General features: G+C 40.6%; 1 protein-coding gene across 1 annotated transcript in view; it reads left to right on the top strand.

Annotated features, from left to right (window-relative positions):
• Fbxo42 (F-box protein 42) overlaps positions 1–18,468 on the top strand; it is a 31,017-nt gene extending 12,549 nt beyond the window's left edge. The window contains exons 6-7 of the mRNA XM_019056395.2: positions 2,962–3,250; positions 14,786–18,468. Of these exons, the coding sequence (XP_018911940.1) occupies positions 2,962–3,250; positions 14,786–15,455 (959 nt within the window). The 3' untranslated portion in view covers positions 15,456–18,468. The remainder of the gene's footprint in view (positions 1–2,961; positions 3,251–14,785) is intronic.
• The last annotated feature ends 5,989 nt before the right edge of the window (positions 18,469–24,457 follow it).

The following is a 24,457-nucleotide window of genomic DNA, read 5'->3' on the forward strand; positions in this document are numbered from 1 at the left end:
TGTCATCTCAAAATGACAGGAATTAAAATAGTTTCATTGAAAAACCCATGTTTTGTTTTACGGGTGTGTCCGTCAGTATACTAAGTCTTAAAAGTTACATAAAATAAATAGGAATTACTTTTAAAAGTTGAAACTTTGCAGGAGCACATGTTATCTGTTTCTTGACAAATGTAAACATAAACCCGAACTTGGTTTTGGTGATAACATCAGAAAACAGTGCTGCCAAACTGTCACTGTTTTTACAGTAAGATGAGGCTAAGGGACAGGGTTACAAAAGACTTAAAAATTGCGAGAATAGAAACAAAATGGAGGTAAACCCCATGTATTTCCGAAAACTAGAAGTATTAAGGAGTCCAAAAATCAATATTGTTGGGTCATTTGCAGGGGGAAAAAAATACCCCCTGGACTACCTAGGCGTGGAATGACCCAGAAGCACAACCAGAACGATATCTGCGGTGAAACTGCAAAAATGTATACCTAGGTTTCGGTGTTTCAAAATCTCCGCCTCTATTTTATGTTTTACAAATTTTTGTTGACAATTTGAAAACACTTAAATTGTTCTCACGAGCTTATTTATTATCGCACGAAAATTGTTTTGGTATCAAATTAAAGGGCAAACAATGTTACGGCTCCGTTGGAGCGGGCAAAATATCCATTACCTTGCTTGTCAAAAGGTTATTTGACCTTAAAATTTCCAATAATTTGAGAAATTTTAGTTTTTTCCAATTTTAAAAATATATATACGTCCAACAGGAAAATTCGTAAGGAGGAAACTTATTCTCCTAGACAATACCTATCATTGAAAAAAAAAGTTGACTGAAATAGGATCGATAGCAACCGAGATACAGCGATTTGAAAAAACCAAAATGGCGGACTTTAACGGCCGCCATCTCGCTCCGGTTGCGGGTCTCAGAGTGTTGCCCCTTCCAGAATTACTCCTGAAGGCACCACCAATGAGCCCTGAAAGCAGCATATTCCAATAAAAAATGCAGGTTTTGTTTTGTGTAGGCAACGAACTAACTTGGCCAGGACCAACGTCACGAATTTTATTTCAAAAATCCCGAAGTACTCGTTAAGGAACATAACTTCAGGACAAGGTTGTAGGTATCATGAAGCCATACAGATCAAACGATGCTCAAACTCCATTAATTTCGGAATTGACACCGATGCACTGGGCATGGAGTACAGTGTTTTCTTCTGATAATTGATGCTATCTTTTCGTTCCTCTCTACGACGTGCTCTCTTTGTTTATCAATCAGTTTTCGGGCAATCTCACAAGCCTAAGTGTTGTGGTGGCCACCGTTGTAGTTTTGATACGAAAATTTCGCGCATTCAAGTTGGCAATACCGTAGCGCGAGCGGAAATTGTTCTAAACGTGTCACTGCCGGAAAAAGGTGAGCCTTGTGATAGTAAACAACATAGCTGCTTCAGCTCGCTACGCTCGCTTGCGCCGCTAGCCGGTGGCTTCGCCCCCTGGACCCCCAGTCACTCGCTCCGCGAGTGAATGTTGGCTCGCGAAGCGAGCCAAATTTTGCTACTACGAGTAATTAGAGGACTCCCAGGAAAATTTTAAATGATAAAAAAATGATAAATTCAAAAACAAAGAATAAGAAACTGATAATGATAACCACCTACCTCTAGAAAAAGAAACATCTTTGAAAAATAAAAAACACTCCTTGAAAAGAAAATCAAAACTTTTTGTGAAAATTTAACGGTGCGAAAGGGTGAACATTAATCACCGATTCTCTTAGAAGAACACATGAGCTGCTGTAAAAAAGTTAATTATTAATAAAACCTGTGCTGCAGTAAAAAGGAAAATTATCTTCTGAAAAATACACATCAAAATTAAGTAATTTTCATGTAAAAAAAAACTATAATGATAAAATCATGAAAGCAAAACTCTAGACGCACTACTGAGAAACCTGGACAAACCGAAAACTGATTATGAGCAATTCGACGGAGGAAATGCGTAGTAGGTGTTCCGAGTCAGACGGCATAAGAAAGGGAGTGATACTGACAAAGGACCCATGCCAGAGCAGAAGGGTGACACGTACTAACGGCAGGTAGGGATGGGTTTACGTGGAGAGGGAAACGGAAAATCAGAGGGTGGGAGGTCCCCCAACCTTATGACTCGTCCAGCGGCAAAGACGAAAATATTTCGTTATCAAATCGAGGTAAATTTTGCAACGTCGGTCGCGCAAATTGAAAAACTAAGGAATGTTGGCACGTCTACAGCCTAAAAGCTTTCATTCAAAACAAATCCGAGCAAAATCGGTCCAGTAGTTTCCGAGTAGCACAAACTGTCCAACGTCAAAAACGCAAGCATGTCGTTATCAAATCGAGGTAAATTTTGCAACGTCGGTCGTGCAAATCGAAAAACTAAGGAATGTTGGCACGTCTACAGCCTAAGAGCTTTCATTTAAAACAAATCCGAGCAAAATCGGTCCAGTAGTTTCCGAGATCGAATTAGCACAAACTGTCCAACGTCAAAAACGCAAGCATGTCGTTATCAAATCGAGGTAAATTTTGTAACGTCGGTCGAGCAAATCGAAAAACTAAGGAATGTTGGCACGTCTACAGCCTAAGAGCTTTCATTTAAAACAAATCCGAGCAAAATCGGTCCTGTAGTTTCCGAGATCGAATTAGCACAAACTGTATGAGGCCAAAAAAGGCCTTAGGATATTAAATATATAGATATCACACTCCGGATCGGAGCTGGGGGGGGGGGGGGGGGTTGGCGTTTTTGTGTAACCCACTACGTCATAAGGACGTCAAAGTGCACAACTTTAAAAACCGAATATGCAATTTTTTCAAAACTTAAAAACTCGAGAATCAAATATTGCTACACAAATGGCCTCATTTAAAAAAGAATAGATAGATATATGCTGATAGGAATGAAACATCCTTGAAATGCCTTACAGTTAACATGCTTGTAAATCTGCTGAATAATTTTTTATGTAGGCGGCTGTCGGGAGAAACCTTTCAAAGTGTTGTCGGATGTCTGGCTTCTTGAAATGAGAGATTCTGTTTGGCAATGGCACGAGATAAATGTAAGGAATGTGCAGTGGGCTGCATCTCATATTTGGTGCAATCCAGCCAGCAAAATTGGAGATATTGTTGTTGTTCTCAGCCGTAACCCTAAGATGGCCCCTGAATTTTCCTACTCAAAATGGGTTCCCAATCCACCACATCAGCGGTCGGCTGATAGATTACAGCTTGATGTTGAGTATGTTCCCAACTCTATCCGTAGGTAAGTGAGTGTACAAATATTTATTTTTCCTGGTTCATGAATTCGTATTTTAAGCTTATAAGTCAAGATAGTCTGTACTTGGGCTCAGGTAGAACTCTCAATCACATCATTCTGCAGTTCTTTTTGTTAACACACGAAAGGTACATTATAGATTGGTTAAGCAGAAAGGAACGAAGTCATATTAGCCATTGATTTTCATCGAACACATTTTTATTTTTTTTGTTTACAAGAGGACAATCGTACAGATTCGTTTACAAATTTCTTAGGGCCAAACTATTCACAGAGGAAATTATTATTTTCACAGAGAGAATCCTCTGAAATTTAAAAAAAAAAAATCTGCACTAACATTCTCCCGAACTACGGAAACTACCGATACGGAAACTTTTTAGAGCCACAACATTTTGCCTCACCAAAGGTGGTAATGTTGCAAGGATCAAAAGGTGAATCCTAGAATCTCCTCGACTGTTGAGGAGTCACCATCTCTGCTAGGTAGTAACAGTAGCCTCCCAGGCAGATAGTCTCATCATTTTGACCTGCTTCACACCTCGTCTCTGAGAATTGCAAATTGGCACTTACCTTCCTTTCGATAATGCCCTAGGTATTTTTAAGTTATTTTAGAACAGTAGGGCATGAATTTAACTTCCGGGTATTTTTTGAGAACAGGAACGTTGTTAATGTGGAAATACAATTTGGAATCCGAATTAGAATTTCCGCTCCTACTCTCATGGCACCACTCTCCATATCTTGACATAAACTGATCCAACCTGCTGGAGCTCTAAAGCATGCCGAGTAAAGAGGTTGTTACCTCTATCGTGGGAAGTGGACCCAGAATGAAATCTCATTATCTTTTGGGGTAGTGAAGGGCATGATCTAGGACGCCCATAAAGGGTCGAATTCTGTACACCCCCCCCCCCCCCCGGAAGAGAGGGAGGCGGGAGATCATATGAATAAGGGTGTTTTACTTATAACCTTTGAATAGTTCAAGAAATCGAGCTAAACTTATTTTAAATTAAAAGTTATTAAAGGAGCTTTCTTTTGGTTCATAATTCGTCGTAGTTGTAGTTAAGTCAAATTTTGACTAATTTACGGCCCATCAGTTATCTCCGTGAGTTTGATAATCACATTGTTGTAGATTGCAGCAGCGGGAGTTGTGTGTTATGTATGGTGAAAGTGAGAATTTGAAATAGCTGTTGCGAGATGGTGCAAAAAGAATTAAGTCTTGTTAGGAGTTGGTATGATACCGCATCCGAGACGTTTGGGATTTTTTTTAACTCAAGTTCATTGAACATGAACACACCGCGCCGTGAGAATGCAGGATCCGTAATCGCTCAGTGACAGCGATTCTAACTCAACGGGGGTCATCGCTCAGCATGGTAGCTCGCTGATCAGTTTAAATTCTTCCTGTACAGTCTCAAGTAGAGTACGTAACCTGTACGTTACGGTTCCAAGTATAATACATCACCGAGATGGATATTCTTCTTCATCGATCCGTCGATGACGGTCTTGATCATTTTCGCGTCCGGTGTAATAGTTCGCGGTTTACTCGTCAGGAGATTCTTTACTCCGGTTCCTATCCTCAGGAAAGCCAAGATCCGCTCGATCGATCGTTTCGCGGCTTTTTTCGACACATGCTTTTTTTTTCGATTTCGGCATCACTGCAGCTGCCGCCGACTTGCGTACACTCCCGAGTTTGGCTTTGAGTTTCATTGAGTTCGTAACGGCGTATCTTGCCGCTCTCTCACTCAATCAGACGCTTTGTCGCGTTCCCAAACTCTGACCGAGAGCTCGAGATCGGTTCTGCTCCTCTTGGCGATGTCTTGAATCTTGCTCTAAGCAACGTCGTGAGACTTGCAAGCTTCGTCGAGCTGGTTTATTCCCGGATCGCCGCGTTTCAACCGTTCTGGGCGACGAGTGTCCGGTTCGCAATACCTGTGGTCGTCGCCAAGTGTAGTTTGATCGGTAGTGAATCTGTCAGCGCGTTCAACAGTCCACGACCTCGTTTCGCTTTTCTTCTTCTTACTGCTGCACGTTGTCGCTCTGACGAACGTTATCCTATGTCTAGGAAGTGAAAAAATTTGATTGTGATACTCTAAAATTTCTCACGATTCGACTGATCAAGCCAATAAAGTCGCTCTCAACAAAGAGAAAAGGGTAAGTGAAAATCGACGACAACGGCGGCAACAGCTTAATAGCTATGTTTATGCGAGCCTCTAAACCTAACTTCTATCGAAACCTGAGTTTGAAACCAAGGTTCAAATCACGACATAAACGATGCGGAACTAACGAAATTCAGGTTTCCGAAATTTGTGTTTGAAACCTTTTTTACACTAAAGACTGGGTTTTCGCATTCCGCATAAACGACCCGGAGGTTGAAATTCGACTTCAAATGCGATTTCCTGGTGGGCGATAGGCAACATGGCGGATTTGTTATCATAACGTTCGTAAACAACTGGTGCTTTTCCCCCGATTTTGCTGTAATTTTTTATAATCATAATTTTACTAAATATTGCTTAAGCACTTTTACGTAATTCCTTAAGTCATATGAGGCTTATTTATCCTTAATTAGCTAAATGTAGGACGTTATTTTCTAGTGAAGGTGTTTTGTGTCAGATCGAATCCTGGCTCATCGCTGCTTTTTTAGATTATTCTTGCAACTCTAATCAACATTTTATGACTAAAAACACGGAATGAACGGTCCTAGTAGGTAATAGCCTTACTAGTTCATCATTTGCGGAGAACTTTTTTACTGTATCCACACGATTTGCCCAGGATTTCAAGATAAGGCACCCTGCTTCCCTTTAAGTAGTGCACCGAAGTTTTTCATTTCAATCTACCGATTAAATCTAAAATCTGATCCAATCGGAGCTGTCTAGCTCTTGAATTTGTGTGTTATGCCTGCATCTATTTCCTGGTTATCCTACTGAAAGTGTGAGACCAGCCACAACCGTAACCTGCTGATTTATTTCTTCGATCCAATCTCTCGTAAATGATGACTCAAATTCTGAGGCCATCATTTATTGAAACTAGTTCAAAGTTCTTTCTCCAAAGTATCGTCACTCTCCTCATACTGAGGCAGAAGGAAGGAGATTTTTTGGTGAGTGCTCTGTGATCCAAGATTTGCAATTTGAGATAAGAATACGGTTTTTATTGAGGCGTGTAACAATTTTTGGTCGTTGAACCATTTATCATAATTGAGCCTTGGCGTTAGAGATGCATCAACTGTGGAAAGTGGCTCTGCCTGTGCAAAAATATCTTGTGACAGCAGTGAATGTTAGTAAATGCGCTTCACAGATAGACTAAAAGCTCCCTCTTCCAATCTACCGGAATAATTAAATTCAGAAGCATTTTTGAATTGAGTTCATTCAATGGAAGAATAATATACAGTCCAAGCGAAAGAATATCAATGGTAAGGTTGGGTTTGTGTCTTTGCTTACTGAAATGTAATGGCAGGTTCTGAAATCTTGTGTGTCGGTTGCTCTTTACATGAGTCACCTTTGAAACTCAAGTTTAAGAAAAGAAACACATTCGGCAAACAGTAGTAGGTAGCTTGCCTATTTTCTTTCTATTTTGCTCATGGACTATGAAATCAGTCGGAAAGAGGGGTGAGAAACAGGACTTCAGCGCTTGTCTCTGGGAATGTGGAAATTCAAAATTTGTGAAGCGTCATCAGTTTGTTAAGATTGTCTTTTTCCCTTGCCTCAAGAGGATTTAGATGCTTCTGATTCACCAATACATTGTTGACCTAATATCCTCTTATTTTGATCATATTTGAAGGAGCGATTTTCATAAGTATTCCCGATTCTTTATTTGTTTCACTACAATAATGGCAGACGTACAATCTTTATGACACCATGGAGTAAAGGTGCGGTGCTTTACTCGATTAGCACTCCTACACTTTCAATGCCTACCTATTGTAAGATCAGTAGAATCTCAATCAACAAATAAGGAATTTCTGCGCCTGCCATAATTATTTTTAACATCACTAAAATTACCTATGGCAACTTTTCTGAACTCAGAACATATGCTCGAGCATGATTTGGAGGGTGTTGTTGAGATTAGGCATTCATTCAATTTTTAAAGATGAACGTAAAATGATAAAACATCCACTGTCATTATTCCAACTGTTCCTCAGAAAGTCAGTAAAGGCTTTTCTAGTGAAGATGAAGCCTCCGCTTATACAGGGTGTCACGAAAAAGGAGCTACCTGGAATATCTGGCGAACGGGTTGGAATTTCGAAAAACGGTAAAAGACGTGTTCGTTTATATCGTGGGGGACACCTTTTGACGTATTTTAAATTTTCCCAAACTGCGGAAGGGGCGTGGGGCGGGAGGTTCCCCTCCCGTTAATTGAACTTTTCAAATAGCACCCCCATATTTTTATTTCAGAAATGGATTCTACGCAAAAAAACAAGCCACCCTGTCCCAACTGGATGTAAATCGGACAATTTTTCAGCCATTGGTAGAGGTTGAAACATTTTTCTAATGCTCTTTTCAAAATATCCCCACGCCGAATAAGATTGCCGTATCAAACCAAACTCTCCGCCAAAAAAACTCTTAAGCAGTGCCTTTTCGATAAAAAAAGAACAAATCTGCTGTACTCGAACACTGGAGCACGCGGAGCCCTTTTCTTCGACATTAAGATGCGTTTTACCGAACATTTCCAAGGGGCGCTCATCGGAAGGGAGTAGTAAGTTTTGGACACGAATCAGCATTCTTTTTTCTGAAGCATAAGAAACCAAATCCATGGAGAAACAACTAAATAGAAAAATAAATGGATTACCTTTTTTTAGGTGCGTGGCAATGATTTGAGCCGCAACTGATGTTTTCATGAATTTTTAAAATCAGTTGTTATTCATCAGAACATTTATTTTCAAAAAGGGGAAGTCTAGACTTTCCGTTTATTCTTCAACGGTCATTCAAAACCAACTCCAGAAAACTGTCACGCACCGCGGAAAAATAACGTTCTTAAAAACATCAAGGTCCGGCTCAAATCATTGACACGCATCTAAAAAAAAGGTAATCCATTTATTTTTCTATTTATTTGTTTCCCTATGGATTTGGTTTCTTGTGCTTCAGAAAAAAGAATGCTGATTCGTGTCCGAGACTTACTACTCCCTCCCGATGAGCGCCCCTTGGAAATGTTCGGTAAAACGCATCTTAATGTCGAAGAAAAGGGCTCCGCGTGCTCCAGTGTTCGAGTACAGCAGATTTTTTTTTCTTTTTTTTAGCGAAAGGGCACTGCTTAAGAGTTTTTTTGGCGGAGAGTTTGGTTTGATACGGCAATCCCATTCGGCGTGGGGATTTTTTGAAAAGAGCATTAGAAAAATGTTTCAACCTCTGCCAATGGCTGAAAAATTGTCCGATTTACATCCAGTTAGGACAGTGTGGCTTGTTTTTTTGCGTAGAATCGATTTCTGAAATAAAAATATGGGGGTGCCATTTGAAAAGTTCGATTTATGGGAGGGGCACCCCCGCCCCGCGCCCCTCCCGCAGTATGGGAAAATTTAAAATACGTCAAAAGGTGTCCCCCACGATATAAACGGACAGGTCTTTTACCGTTTTTCGAGATTCCAACCCGTTCACCAGATATTCCAGGTGGCTCCTTTTTCGTGAGACACCCTGTATATTGTGGAAAAATTGTTGAACATACACGGGATAAAAGAGTAATAATATTATGTTGAATCAATTCATAGTGAAAAAATGAAGTATAGCTTGTGAAAATGAGGCAAACTTTAAATTCAAGTTCAATCGAAAATAAGCGCATAAACAGCGCCACAATCGGAAAGTTTGATTTCCCGCGAAAGTCGGGTTTCAGCGCCCGCATAAACCCGACGGAGGAAACTTGCTTTACAAACTCGGGTTTGGTGAAACCTCGGTTTCGAGCCTCGCCTCGCATATACGTAGCTAGTGACTTGCTACCTGACAGCATCTGATGCCTCGTGTGTGGTACACAACACACTATTCTCCTCTATTTGTGGTAAGACAAACGTGATGACTTGCCTCCTGTAACATTACATGGATTGAAGTTTCGCAGTATGTATTTGCACTTCAAGTCATTGTCCCAACTCAAGTATGTGGAATTTCGTATGATATTCGACGGAATCGACGGTCTTGGATACAAAGTGCACTCGGATACAGCCAAGAGCGCTCCTTTGAACGATGTGAGTCGAATTCGGTCCTCATTTTCAACGATGACTCGAGACAAAGAATATGCTGTGTGCAATTCTTTTTATTTTCTTGCTTCCCTTGCGGGTAGAGAAAGTAATATCATCCTCCAAAGAAAAAAAAAAATTGAAATTGAATTTTCATCATTTCTAGGCGTTTGAAGGTGAACAGAGTAAAAAGAACCATACTTGAAAAAATGTATGATCGTCCGTCAGGCGTACCTACCCTTTTTCTGTGCACAGCCATATCTCAAAATCTATGTGTTCAATTTCATTCAAAAGTTGCATGGATGACCATCTATGGTCACCTTATGCCCGTTAAGTGATGTTGGGGTGCGCCAAAATTGGGGGGGGGGGGGGGGGCTAACGACGACGACGAAGAGGTGTTCGAACTGACACCCGGGCTCTTGGAGCTCCGCCTTAAGGTGACTCTATGTGATCTAAGGACAAGATTTGCCACTACGTTGCTCTGATATGCGGTTTGGATCTTTGAGAAGTAATAATTATCGTTAAGTTGATACAAGAAACTGATCCATAACGTGTAGTGTCATTAATGTAAAGTAGAATGAAATCAGATTTGTTAAGTTTCACTGTACATTTATACCTGTAACTGTGATAACGGACGTCGCCCATTAACTCAATGTTTAAGAGAGAGACAGTGCTATATTGCCTCTTACACATTGAGTCAATGGAAGACGTTCATTAGCGTAGTTTCACGTATAAATCTACAATGATTCTACGAATTTGATGTCTTTCTACCCAGTATTAATGTTGTTACGCGTTATGGATCAGTTTCTTACATTATGTCGTACATTACGATAATTATTGGTCCTCAAAGACGTAAACCGTGAAACAGCGCAGCGTGGTGGCGGATCACGTCCCTAGACTACATAGAATCACCTTCAGAAACATACGGGCAACTAAACCGAAGATTATTCAGAGAAATTCCGACAAGTCGCTCTGCTCACCAACTCACACCGACGAAATGATCATCCACAGGGTGTGCAGAGGTCAAATAACAGTTGTAAATATCACGATATCTTTATGAATTTGGTAGCAACTCACTTGTTTTTGTTTGGTCCCGAGCTATATGTAGAATTTTCTCATTTATAGAATGGCCATTTCGGACTCAATACTCCATCTTCAGGTACATAATAATGTTCACGAATGTTTTTCAACAAAATTATGAGCCTTTTTAAGTAACAATCACAGAAATAACTTCAAACTAATTTAAAGGGGGGGGGGGGTTCGGACCGCCAGAAACGTCAATTCAAAGGTCGTACGATTTTCCCGCGAAATGAGTCAATTTTACCCAACTTTGCCTCATCATTACCGAGGTTCGTTGAAAATTAGTCCAACATTGCGTTTTCAAGTCCCCAAATCTCCGGCAAAGTTAAAAAAAACAACGAAATCTAAGGTGATTAATTTTGACAAGTTTAAATTCCGTTTTTTTTTAACTTTGCCGGAGATTAGGGGACTTGAAAACGCTATGTTGGATTAATTTTGAACTTACCGCGGTAATTTTGAGGCAAAGTTAGGTAAAATTGGCTCATTGACCTTTGAACTGACGTTTTTGGGGGTTCGAACCCCTCCCCCCCTTTAAATTAGTTTGAAATTATTTCTGTGATTTTTACTTAAAAGAGCTTATAATTTTGTAAATTTTCCCCTTTTCTGTCTTTTCTCTATGATAATTTGAGGCGGAGTTATGATTTTTTGAAAATAGGTCAAATTTGACCCTTGACCTGTCATAACTCGGTCAGAAATTAAGATATTGATCTGCGGTTGCGCCAAAATTCTTAGTTTTTATCGATCTTTCCAATGATGTATGACAAGATAGGGGTTACCGTTTGTAAAAAAATTGGAGGGCCCCCGCCCCCACTGAGGGAGGGGCAAAAATTTTAACCCCCTTAAAAGATAGTCCCCCATGAGATAGAAACATTCCCAAGTTCCGTTTTTCAATCTACAACCGTTCATAAGTTAGCGGGGGGGGGGGGGGGGGGCGGCGGACTTTTGGGCACCCTGTATAGCTCGAGAGTAAACAAAAACAAGTTGCTACCAAATTCATCATGTCACTCGACAAAATGTCATAAAACCAAAACCTCATCACGATATCATTAAACCTCTGTTTGCCGCATCAACTCCGAAATCCACCGGAAAGTTACCGCGGAGCTACGGTGGATAATCGAAGAATGAAGAAAGGCTTCGGTGTGAACGTTCATCGCGCGAAACGGAAACTCATCCATTTAGACGATACGGACGAACTCGTCCAATGTCTTGTTCTTTTTGTTCTTTGTACTTTCGAAGCAAACCGGTCACACCGATCACGATCGTGAAATCCAGAGTGTCGGAGAAGTGCTTCGACGGGTTCGGCATATCGAGACTCAGTTACGGTTACCGTTCAAAACTAGATTCCAAAGATGACTGTTTCTTATTGGATTCGGACGGGTATTTTCTGGTATCAAACAAACGGATGCGTCAAGTGGGAGATCCCGAAAGCGATGAAAATGCAGTGAACAGACAATAGTCGGAATCCTTGAAATCGATTCGACGCTACTTGGAGCTTGTTCACCAACTTCAAAAATCGCAGTCATCTCACCAAGAAAGTAGCATCGAAACAGAACTTAAATTGAGAGAGTAGACGATGATGATATAACGTCGACCGAGAAACGTGGGATCGTTGAAGAGTTTCTTAAACCTGCGTGGTGAAACTATGCGTAATTAAAAGTACGGATTCTCAGATTGTACGATTTGATGCAAGCCGACCTCGCCAAGATGCAGCCGTAAGTCTCAGTCAACAGGGGACTCAGATATCTCCTCACCGTCATCGACGCGTGCTTAAAAAAGGTGTGGGCCGAACGGTTCAAATCGAAATCGGCCACGGCTGTCACTGCTGCTGTGCAACGCGTGCTCAAAGCCGTCAGAAATTCACCGAAACATATACTAGTTGACATGGGATTGGAATTCTACAACTTCAAATGTCGAGCGTTGATAAAGCGACACAAGATCAACAAGTACAGCTCGTAAACGATCACCAAAGACTCCATCTTCGAGCGATTCAACAGAACTCTCAAAACGAAGAGGTCGAAAGAGCTCTGAGTGTAAGGACCGCTCAAGTGGTTATAGTCTCCAAAGTCATGCGCGAGTACAATGGGAACGTTCATCGCACCGTAGGAGTACAACCTATCGACGTCACCGACAAGGCGCACAGATAATCCTACAACGGTTTCGTATACCGCCTTTGAGAAAAATACGAACGAAGCCGCTGCTCGGACGAACACTACGCACGTCCGGATTTCGCGTCTCTAGATCATGTTGAAGAAAAGATGCACTCCGAACTTGAGCACGGAACTTAACAAGATTGTCAACGTCAATACGACCGTTCCGATCACCTACGACCTGAAAGACTTGCATGATAAGACTATCATACCGAAATTCTACCGCGAAGAACCCCAACTTACCAACTACTTACAAGGATACGGTTCTCGTGGAGAAAGCTCTGCGTCGCAAGAAAAACTAAGCCCTCGTCAAGCGGTTGGGTCTAGACACGAGTCGCAACAGTTAGATCAACAGCGAGGATTTCGTTTAACTGTTTAAGTAGTATTTATTAGAGTACCTGTATAGTGAGAGTTTAGAGTACCTATATTGAGAGAGTATGGCCACTGGGCCCCATGGAGAGGCTTAGGACCCAAAAATGGCGGTGCTTTGTTTTGGTTTTTGTGGATGGGAGGGGGGTCATTGCCAACTTTTGACGGTTATCACCAACCGCACTTGCTGCCAACCTTACTACATATAAGATCATTTTTCTCAAAAATTGCACACGATTAGCCTTAAAAATATGTAAAGAAGTCGCAATAGTGCATTTAAGTAAATTTCTCGTTACGATAAGCAAAGAAAACTACATTTTGAGTCATTTTGCATTACATTCATTTAAGGCGTCCGCCATTTTTCGGTCCTAAGGGCTCCATTCAGCCTAAGATGGCTGAGCCAATCAGAGGTGGTAACACCAGTAGCCATACTCTCTCAATAAAGGTACTCTAGTGAGAGTATGGACGGATGTGAAACTCCGAAAATCCATCAGGCCTTCACCGATGCGTCCGCGAATAAAGTTAGGGCCCAGAAATTCACCCAACCTATGAATTTCAATTATCCAGAGCGATTTACTAATATTATTGTTACGAACCGTCGTTTATAAACCACGTATTTGACTCAGTTTTTGTATATATTTACTCATTTTAGCGGAAGAACGCTCATTTCTGTTAATTCTTGGCCATCTTGGTTATAATTGGAATATGCGAACTCTTACAGACGAGCAGTGAAATTTTGTGTATTAGAAGTTGGTTAGAAGGATGGCTGCACTTTTGGGCCCTAAGACCTCCATGTAGTGATCTGTCCATATTCCCACTATACAGGTACTCTAGTATTTATCTTCTCTGGTCCACGAAGAAGACAGAACATCATGATCGACGTTTCAGGGCCACCTAAGAATTTGAAAATTTAAATAATAAGAAACCCCCTAGGGGGGAGGGTGGGGGACTCTTCAGGCAACATGCTTCTCCGCAATAAATTCCAGTCCGATCCCACATTATCGAAAAATATTCCATGTCTGGAATTCTGGAATCCATACTTCATGCAAAATATTCAAAATACGAAATTCTCGAATCAGCAGACCCTCTACTCTGCCACTGTTTAGAGACTCACTCTGGCGTAAGTACTTGTTCCGATTTCGGATGATTTTGACAATGGCTTCCAGCTAGGTTACCTAGGTCATTTGACAACAATTTCATGCGATGTGACCAACTCATAGCAATAATTAAATTATTATCTATTGTACCATCTGGCAACAGCTGTTTTAAATTACCATTTCCATCCACTATGCAGATAAACGGAACTCCGTCCAAGATGTAGAGTCCTCTCTCTGACGGGTATAATGATACCATGATCTTCTTAAGGACACTTTTACTTTGTCAGCTGGCGGTGGGGTCTGCTTCCGTAGGGTAGCGTTCAGGAGTACGGGAGTACGGGAGTCTTTTCCACCCTCCTCTGTCTCCCACTTGCTTTTGTCATGCTACGCGACGAAAATCGAGGAAGATCACTTTTAATGCTTATTACCTGAACAAAAAAGTACGCAAGACATGCTATGATTTTGCGTGTGTATGATCAATGTTGGAGGGTAAATGCTTTGAGAAATGAAGGGCTTGATATCCCTTACCCCGCCTCCGTTTATGAAGGTTTTTTTACTTAGTCTCTTTTTTATTTTTAAATAAAAAGAGAGCTGCCATCTCCTGTAGGTAGTTGTTTATTCAAAAATAAATAAATAAATAAATAAAATAAAAAGAAATGGCATAAGAGTCTTTGACTTTCCTTTGTTTCAGAGCTTCTGAGAGTGTTGTGACTTCCAAACCAATTGACAGGGATATTAATGTGAATGGACGACGTGGCAGTTTATCCCGCAACAGTGATAGCCTAGGGGCTTCAACCACCAGCTCACAAGCATCCTCAAGTAGATCTTTGAATGGCACCATCAGCAGACCTGATAGTTGCCAGCAAAATTTAGGTGACTCGCCAGTTTTGAGGGAGAGAACTCGAAGAATACCTGATGTAAGCAATCAGTCATCAAATGCAATGGCAGCTTTTCGCGATGCTACTCCATGTCACGCTACTAGTCGCCACCGAGAAAAACAGCTAGAGGCCATCAAAAGAATGGAAGAGAGAATATTGAAAATAAAAAATGATGCATCTAAACCTGTCAAAATCAGTGAATCAGGACCCTCAAAAATGGCCATGTTTGTCCTAGATATTTCAAAAATTGTAACACATAAATATGTTACATGGTTACCTATCAAAACAGTTGCTAGCTGCAGTCCTGCAAATACCATACTGTACTCCTTAACATTGGGGAACGGTGAGTTAATAATGTTTGGAGGCATTCAAAAAGATCCTGCTTCAATAACACAAATACAAAACAACACAGCACAAGCTCCAACCACTAATTCAGTTTCCAACTCTTTGCATTTTATCTCTGCCATAAGAGGTGTTATTTAGATTCTAACTGTGATATTTTTCTTATCTTTAGCTTAAGTAAGTGTGGAAAAACTATTCATCTAAAGATTGCGCTGTCTAGTTCTGCTTATTAGAAGCAGAGTGAGAGGTGGACGTATTTATGCTAAAAGGAACCAAGTATGTGCATAAGGTTGTCATGCAACATACTTCCTTAAAGCATGAACACGTCAATGTGAACACATTCAAATGTGAGACGGTTGGTTCCGATTTTTCCTTCTTTCTTTTTCTGTTAAAGTTTCTTGCGCTTTTAAAATATTCTTGCAAAGCTGCCATCAGCTATGTATGCATAGCCTCTAGAGTTTCCTCTCATTTTTGCTTATGGACGGCTGTAACTCATCATTTTTAAATGGAAATGACTCTCAATGACAAATACAAGGATCATCGGAAATGCAAAGTCCGCAATTTTGTACCTTCCAAACTGAAAGAGCTAAATAATATCGGTGAAGACGTTTATGAAGATTACCCTCAGCTCTTCAAGTCCAAGATTTTGCAAGTGGATCAATAAAGTCGAGAGGAAATTCAATTTTAATGAGACCCAAGCCTAATACACATTGGGAGTGGCATCACATACGCTCTTGACATCCCAGTGCATTGAATACATTTTAATAAAATGGTAACGTACGTACCCACAGCATGTCACTACTCAGTAAAATGCCGCTCAAATCGAGATGCAACCACCATTGGTTATCCACCTGGACAGAGACCAACCAAGGTTGATTGAAAGGAGGTTGGTACATCCAGCCATATTGAAGACGCACTAGTGGGAACTCGATTTGGCGCGCAATTCAAACCGCTTGTTTTGATATGCTGCTTATGGTGTTTCAGAGCACCCGTCTACTATCTTTTTCTCGGAAACGGCCGAGAATTGAGCTTCGGGACATTTTCCAGGGGAAAATCGACCCGAACGAAAGCAATAAAACTATTTTTAGTCTCCCGAAACTCGGGGAGGGGGGGGGTAAAGGGGGAACCCCCTGGTTTTCGCATATTTCTAATAGGAAGGGTATGTATTGACTTCGGATCCAAAGTTTATGGCCAGAAACAAGAACTGTTTGTTTTATGATTTTTTTCCCCGAAACTACATTTTGCGACATCTTCTTCAATCGGACACTGTAGGCATCAAAATTATCCAATTTCCAAAATCTATTAGTCTCCTAAGAGAAGAAATCAATACCTTTTTGTTGATGTGGCACATGACTCCCGTTGACCCAAAATTATGATGTTCACGACCCCCTGAAAATGTTGGGCCTTGGGAGGGCCGTAAGTTGAAAATTTCAAATAGCAAAGGTATGTCTTACTTCAGATTTGGATTCCACGAGAAAAGTTGCGTAAAATTAAGACGGCATATGGCCTATTTGGCCCACCTTTTTTTGCCCCTTCTTTCCTGCAAAAATACACGGCTCCATATGGGGAAATGGGGTCCAAGGATAATTTGGGTAATTTTCATTGAATTTTTTGGGGTCTATGCACAACTGGAAATGTTCGTCTCGAAGCTTAATTCTCGGCCGTTCTCGAAAAAAAGATTAGACGGGTTCTCTGGAGCACCCGCTTTAGAAACAAAGGCAGACATTTCAGTATCAAGCTCTCGTCAATTCCTGAAAAGTTATAAGTATTAAATCTGTATCTTGACAAAAACCATATGACCACCATAGATTTCTAGACATACTTAGTTTTCCTTTAGATATGCTGGAAAGTACATTATGCTTGACTAAATAAGTAAAGCATTTTAAAATATCGTGATAATACTAAAACGCATTCCAAAAAATGTTTCAAATGTGTTCAATTAATATGTATTTTCATATACTGGTACAATAAATTATGTGTGCATAAAAAATTGTTAATATTAGCATCAGTTTGCTTGCGTGCAACTCGCTTCGGACACGTCCATTCAAACTTCGCACCAAACTCGGTACAGGTGAGAACTCGAGTTCTCACCTGTGCGTCATCAACTTGGCGCAGAAATGGGCGATTGTGCTGACCTCCCTTCAATTAACCCTAGAGACCAACCAATATCTTATACCTTGGTAGGAGGATGGTAAATTGGAAGATGGTATTGGACCAACTATCTTTGCCATGGGCCCTCCTTATATTGTGCTAGTAGGTGGCAGCAAAGTTCCTCCTCAGGACAACGATCTAGACACTAAAGATAGGGGGATCCTATGCTACGCCAACGGTGAATAATGTGACTTACTAGGAGCAACCATGAGGTTAGGACGAGGATAGTCTGTTTTTATGACTTCTTATGGGACTGTTGCTAAATACTGACTTACATCAAATTCGCAACCAACTGTTTGAAAATCTATGTCCTGATATGAAACCCAGCTATTCTTCAAGTGAGTTTACGATTAAAATTTCAATGCTAAATCGTTTATCATATTAACTCCTGTGAGATCCCGTGTTTTTGAGGTTATGACGAGGATAGCAATCGGACATTTCATTTCCACTCCCCGCCCGCCTATCGAACGACCGCTCCATGAGTGTTAAGTTTTCTCGTAGGCCACCACCAATCTACAGTTTCTAGATCGTTGCCTCAGGAGCAAATAGTGCTGAAAATTTGTCGCTTCTCAGATTCTCCACTTTGGTTTGGTGTTTCTCTCTTAATTTTTGATTAGCCAATCAGGGAGAAAATCAAATTTTTGCAGCAATTGGCTTTTGCAATTCAGGTTCCTCTTTCAACATAATGTCAGATTGCATTCACGGCAAAAGTACCGTACATTAAAATCGTGCCCCTTCCTACCTTATATGCTGAGCGAACAGTTCAACAATAGGGATGAATATTCAGAGCATAGAATTTAAAAATTTGGTACTTGCACGTAATATTATGAACTTTTTAAAGGAGGCTCATCATAGCGATGCGTTGTATTGGAAAACTCGGTTGATCGGCTTGGAGTCACTTTCCAGACCTATACCAAGTGTAAGTCACGAATTTTTGTTTGAACAAAGTCTTTAGGAACTAATTAATTAATAATGAAAACCTAAATAAATCCTAATGAATGAATCTTTTGAAGCAGTTTGTCATATCCATCGACCAATTTTTGAAAAAACCCTCTGGGATTAGCTTTAAGCCCAATTCACTTTTCATTCAACTCTTCTTCCAGGTTTATGGAATGAGAAATTTGAACGTGTGATACCGACATGAAAACACGACAATTTAATGAAAATTGTAGATGAAGGGTCCTACGACACTTCACTGCGGACATTTCACCGCGCGACACTTCACCGCGAACCCTTCACCGCTACGAAACACCTCACTGCGGGGGGAAAAAATTAAGATAATTGAAAGAAGAAATGACAGAAGAATTGTCGAATCCACTAATTTTTCCCTCACGCTTTACCAGGCTTAGGACTGGCCAATTCGCATATTATTTTTGTAAACTCAATCAAAATTTGTACATATATTGAGCGTGTTTAAGAAGTTTTGGAAACATTTTTTCCCTGCGTTTCCTTAATGTTATCTGTCTATTGTTGCAAACGCGCGGCGCGGCGATGAATCGGGTCAAAACGCGTAGCAACGGAAAGTGCTTGCCATGGAGGTGCGCTTAACATTGCGCTCATGGATCTAATTATCATCACACAAATATGGTTATAGTATCATTTTAAACGTCAGAGAATGATATTTCCATAAAACACGAGGGGAGGTTTGTTTCCTCACCCGATTGAAAATTATTCGTCAATTTAAATTTTTGAAAGGACTTGATGCAAAAACGGCTTTTTTTTCACCCCCTCTGGAATTCCTTCAAACTTTGTCTATTGAGCACTCATACTTGAGCACTTCTTTACCCAAATTTTCAGACCCTCAAAAAAAAATTTTGTGGAGGGGGGGGTGCGTTAGGGGGGGTGGTGTAAGTCAAAACCCGTGAACTTCGATATCTCTCGAACGAAGAAAGATATCGAGGTCCGGTTTGGACGAAAAATCGTCTAAAATTGCATGCTTAGAGATTCTTAAGATCAAAATCCTGAAATCACATTTTTAAGTTAACATATGTGCTTTTCCCCAGTTTTTGAGTCTAGACAATTTCTTTCAAACAAAGAATACACGAAGATCTCAATTTTTTACTTGAACGAAAACCCAGTTTTTCATATTGTTCGTCTTTTTCCGCATCCTACGACAGGTTCATTAAGCTGAAGAACTAAATGGTTAGAGGCTAGATAGAGGTGCTACAGAGAGTCAGGAACAACATGTCAGTGTTTCATCAATATAAAAAAATGGCTTTTTTTAATCGGCCCAAACGTGAAAAAATAAGGGGTCTTTTTTGAGTGTTCCAGCGCTTCGGAGGCGATAACTCGAGCTGAAGTTAACATAACCCTATGATGTTTTACATTTTCTGAAAGCTCTCGTCACGCTGAATACGCTCGTTTAAACCGCGTTTTCCAAAACTCCTTGGTTTTCGAGTAATAAATTCGCGAAAATTTTGCCAGTTTTTAACTTTGACTCCCCGCCGCGTCTCCCCCAAATTTTTGGGGGGCTTGAAACTTTGGGAAAAGATGGGGCATTGTTAGGTGAATGAATAGGGCAAGTCTCAAAGATATCCGCCTGGAGCCCCAAATGGCCAGTTTTGCACGTAGTCCTTTCACCGTGAATCCAAAAATGTAAACTATAATAACATTTGTGGAATAATAAAAAAAATTGAATTCTTGCTGTTTTAAATTTTGAGGATCAGATTAAGGTAGGCGAGAGACAATAGGGCAGAATCTCGGTATCGAGGGTTGCTAATAGGCAAAAGGGCGGAAGATAACCCATGTCATCGTGCCGCTTCGACAGGTTTATGGCTCACAGGTTGCGGCCTTCATCCTCCGACTGAGTCCGAGTTTGACCTTGGGCCTTGGGTGCAAGCCGAGAACTCAACGGCAACCCTGGGGAACTTATGGTCGGAGGGGGGTGGTTTAGCTTTCAGAACGTCTCAGGCGAAAGAGGCTGAAAAATTTGGAAGTTTGACAATTTTGCGAGCATCTGGAAGTCTAGAGCTTTTACCGGAATCAAGCGGCGTCGAAATCGGTCGGGTAGAACTCCAGAAATAAGCGTCACAAAGAAACCCCAACGATTTTATTCATATAGATTACGCTAAAAGCCATAAAACAAGTACAATATGTATGCAGGTCTAAATATTTCTAGTGTAAAAATCTAGGTATACACTTCCCACTTCTTCATAGAATGGACCTTTATTTATGTAGGAATTTGATACAAAACCCACACGAGAAAATGAGGGGGGAAAGTAGACACTGCAAAATTTCTTTGAGTAGCCGATTACTTCAAATACAAAACTGTGGCCCTATTCTCCTTGTAAATCATCAGGTGGGGTGGGAAAGAATATTTTATGGGTGCAGTAAAAGAAGCATGCAACTGCACAAGACCCTTTTCAGCACGTGATCAGTTCTTAATTTACCAGATCAACTGTCTCTTTGCGTTCTCAAAAAAAGAAATGTAAGAGGGAAGTGAGCCTGGGGGTAGAGGGTGGGGGACCTGGGGGGGGGGGGGGGGTCAAACTTTGAAGTTCACGACAATGACTGATGCATCTATACAGGAAATCAAAATTCGTAAGTCATATCCTCCATGAACGCCACAACCTTACTCCTATATGCGTAGTAATCATTCCTCTTCATTGTTTCTGAAAATTAATAACGAGCGTTACGTTTTCTCCGTTCATCTGTTCAGTTACATTCAAAAATAGAATGGTTTTCCTCACAGTGAAGCTTTGTCTGTGTATTTTATGATGGAAATATTCAGAAATTCAAGTTAAACACGCATGCTTCCTGAAATGTTTCTGATTCTAATCCTATCTGATTTCAGAGAAGAATTATTTATTTGTGAAGGTGATGTGATAAACTACACCAGACTGCCGAAATACTGATAATTGATAGTCAAAAAACTTTGTTAATCAAAAATTTTTTGAAACGCGCCTGAACAGTCTTTACATCGCCCCCTGCCAGTCTTAGAATTTAAAGTAAATTCATACAATTAAATTTTTTTCACAGAGGAGTCGTTCCCAAGCCCAAGCAGGTACCTTGATGGAAAGTGGAAGAGCACAGACGGATTAATATAACGGTTAACTATCTAACTAGGACCAATAGTGTACAGTATTCAGACTTTATCCTACGTTTTTATGGTCAATTCAGAAAGCTTCATTTTCAAAGTATTTACCACATGTTAGGAGACATGAAAATTGTTCACGGGGGTAGTGCGAAGCAGCAAATATGCCATTCATTATTCGGCCAGCTCCTGCTACTCGTTAGGGACAAAGTCGGACTTTGGGGTAACTTAGTCCATAATGTGTTAATTTTCTTCCTGACATGCGACCATCAGCGAATAGCAAGACTAGATTTTCTTTTGGTGGAAAAAAGAGTGAACACATATTCAATCACTATAATACTCTGAAAATGAAAGTTCCTGATTGAATCTGAAGGGACATATTGTCAACTTATCGTCACTTCTTTTGATACTTGGAAAAGAAAGTGGTTGAGTTAAGCTGCACATTTACTCACTAGTAGGATGATATTTTCAGTTTCCATCGCTGAATACGGGTGGGATTTACTTGAAAATTCATACAACGCGTGCACAGGGCCGGATTTAGCTTTTTGCCGCCCCTGGGCAAGCTACATTTTGCCGCCCCTGGGTCTACAATATTTCGCCACTACATTGTCAACAGTATCCCTCCTTCCCCGCACTCCCAACTTCCCACGCCATCAGTCTCATCTCGTGCGCCGCGTGGGCGCGTGCGCGTAACTACTTCAAAATGTGCCACGAATATACAGGGTGAGCGAAAAGTCCCCGACCCCCCCCCCCCCTCTAACTTTTGAACGAATTGAGCTAAGGAAATGAAACTTTGGGAATGTTCCTATCTCAAAGGGGACCATCTTTTGAGGGGGTCAAAATTTTGATCTCCCCCTCAGGGGGGGACAGGGGCCCCCCAACTTTTTTTTTTCAAATAGCAACCCCTATCTTGTGATACCTCATTCGAAAGAGCATAAAAAACTAAGAAGTTTGGCGCAAACCGCAGATCAATATCTCAATTTTTGACCGAGTTATGATAGGTCAAAGGTCAAATTTGACCTATTTTCAAAAAATCATAACTCCGGTTCAAATTATCGTAAAGAAAAAAATAAAACGGAAAAATTTACCAAATTGTGTTCGCTTTTACGTAAAAATTGCAGAAATCACTTCGATTTAATTTTAAGGGGGGGCTCGGACCCCCAAATACGTCAATTCAAAGGTCATTCAATTTTCCTGCGAAATAAGCCAATTTCCTCTAGATTTGCCTCCACATTATCTCAGTAAGGTCAAAATCAGTTCAACATTGCGTTGGCAAGTCCCCAAATTTCGGGAAAAGTTAAAAAAACAAAATTTAAGGTGATTAAATTTGACCGTTTAAATTCCGTTTTTTTAACTTTTCTCGAAATTTGGGGACTTGCCAACGTAATGTTGAACTGATTTTGACCTTACTGAGATAATGTGGAGGCAAATCTAGAGGAAATTGGCTTATTTCGCAGGAAAATTGAATGACCTTTGAATTGACGTATTTGGGGGTCCGAGCCCCCCCTTAAAATTACAGCGAAGTGATTTCTGCAATTTTTACTTAAAAGCGGACACAATTTGGTAAATTTTTCCGTTTTATTTTTTTCTTTACGATAATTTGAACCGGAGTTATGATTTTTTGACAATAGGTCAAATTTGACCTTTGACCTATCATAACTCGGTCAAAAATTGAGATATTGATCTGCGGTTTGCGCCAAACTTCTTAGTTTTTGATGCTCTTTCGAATGAGGTATCACAAGATAGGGGTTACTATTTGAAAAAAAAAAGTTGGGGGGCCCCTGGGGGGGACCAAAATTTTGACCCCCTCAAAAGATGGTCCCCTTTGAGATAGGAACATTCCCAAAGTTTCATTTCCTTAGCTCAATTCGTTCAAAAGTTAGAGGGGGGGGGGGGTCGGGGACTTTTCGCTCACCCTGTATGAAATGGAATGGATGGATGAGGCAAAAATACAACGTGGAGACAAAGTTGAAGCTAGTGTAGCTCAATGTATTACTTACAATGTATTTTCGGAAGATCAGGTTTAAAAGTTTTTCTCCGGGTTTTCAGTTTAACAAAGCTGTCAACCAGAGCATCGACGTCTAAATTGATTGTCAAGTCTGCCTCGATGTTAAAAATTGCCGTGCTGTTTAGTTTCCCTTGGGATCACTCCAACGAACGATCATCGTAGCGCTCGAGGCCGGACCTAGAGGGCGACAGCTTTGTCGCTCCCGTCAACTCCCTTCCTTCATACATTTTGCCGCTCATCTTTTCACTTCGCTCCGTCTCTGTCTCCATTTTTTTCTTTTTTCTCGCTTTAACTTTCAATTAATCCAGTGCCAAAATTTGCCGCTATGGGCATGTGCCCCAGTGCCCTATAGGTAAATCCGGCCCTGCGCGTGCACAGAAGTAAATTTAATGCACAAGGGTTTCCAGGGGTTGCGCGCAATTAGCGGCTCTCCGTCTGAGTGTAAATACCTTCATTCCAGATATAAATATCACATGACTTTGATGCGCTGAATCAGAATTTGACCTCCGATTTTCTCTAAAAAATCATTTGTATAAATCATCGTAATTTTTTCACATAAATCTCAAATTGTCATAAGATTGACTTGGATGCAAACCATGCACGTACATTGCATAAATGCATGAACAGTTTATGCAAAACTAAGCTCATTTTTATTTTTTTGACACCATCCCCCCAACAAAAAATTTAAAAAAAGTTAAATGATAAAATGAACTTAATCCAAAATTAATTTGTAAAATAAAGATATCGAAATAAAGATTCAGTGACGACTTTTCTTTATGTTGATTTGTCGGGAAAGGCGAATCGGGCATAGAGAAAAAAAGGAGGTGTTTGCATCTTGAGGTGTGTTTACCCTGTGACGTAGGTCGGCACAAACTGGCCAGCGAAATCCGGAATTCAAAGTATGAAAAACGGACCATAATGTCTGATTTTTTTTTGCTTCAATCAGCGCAT

This window comes from Bemisia tabaci, chromosome 1 (assembly GCF_918797505.1).
Source record: "Bemisia tabaci chromosome 1, PGI_BMITA_v3".
NCBI classification, from domain to species: Eukaryota; Metazoa; Arthropoda; class Insecta; order Hemiptera; family Aleyrodidae; genus Bemisia; species Bemisia tabaci.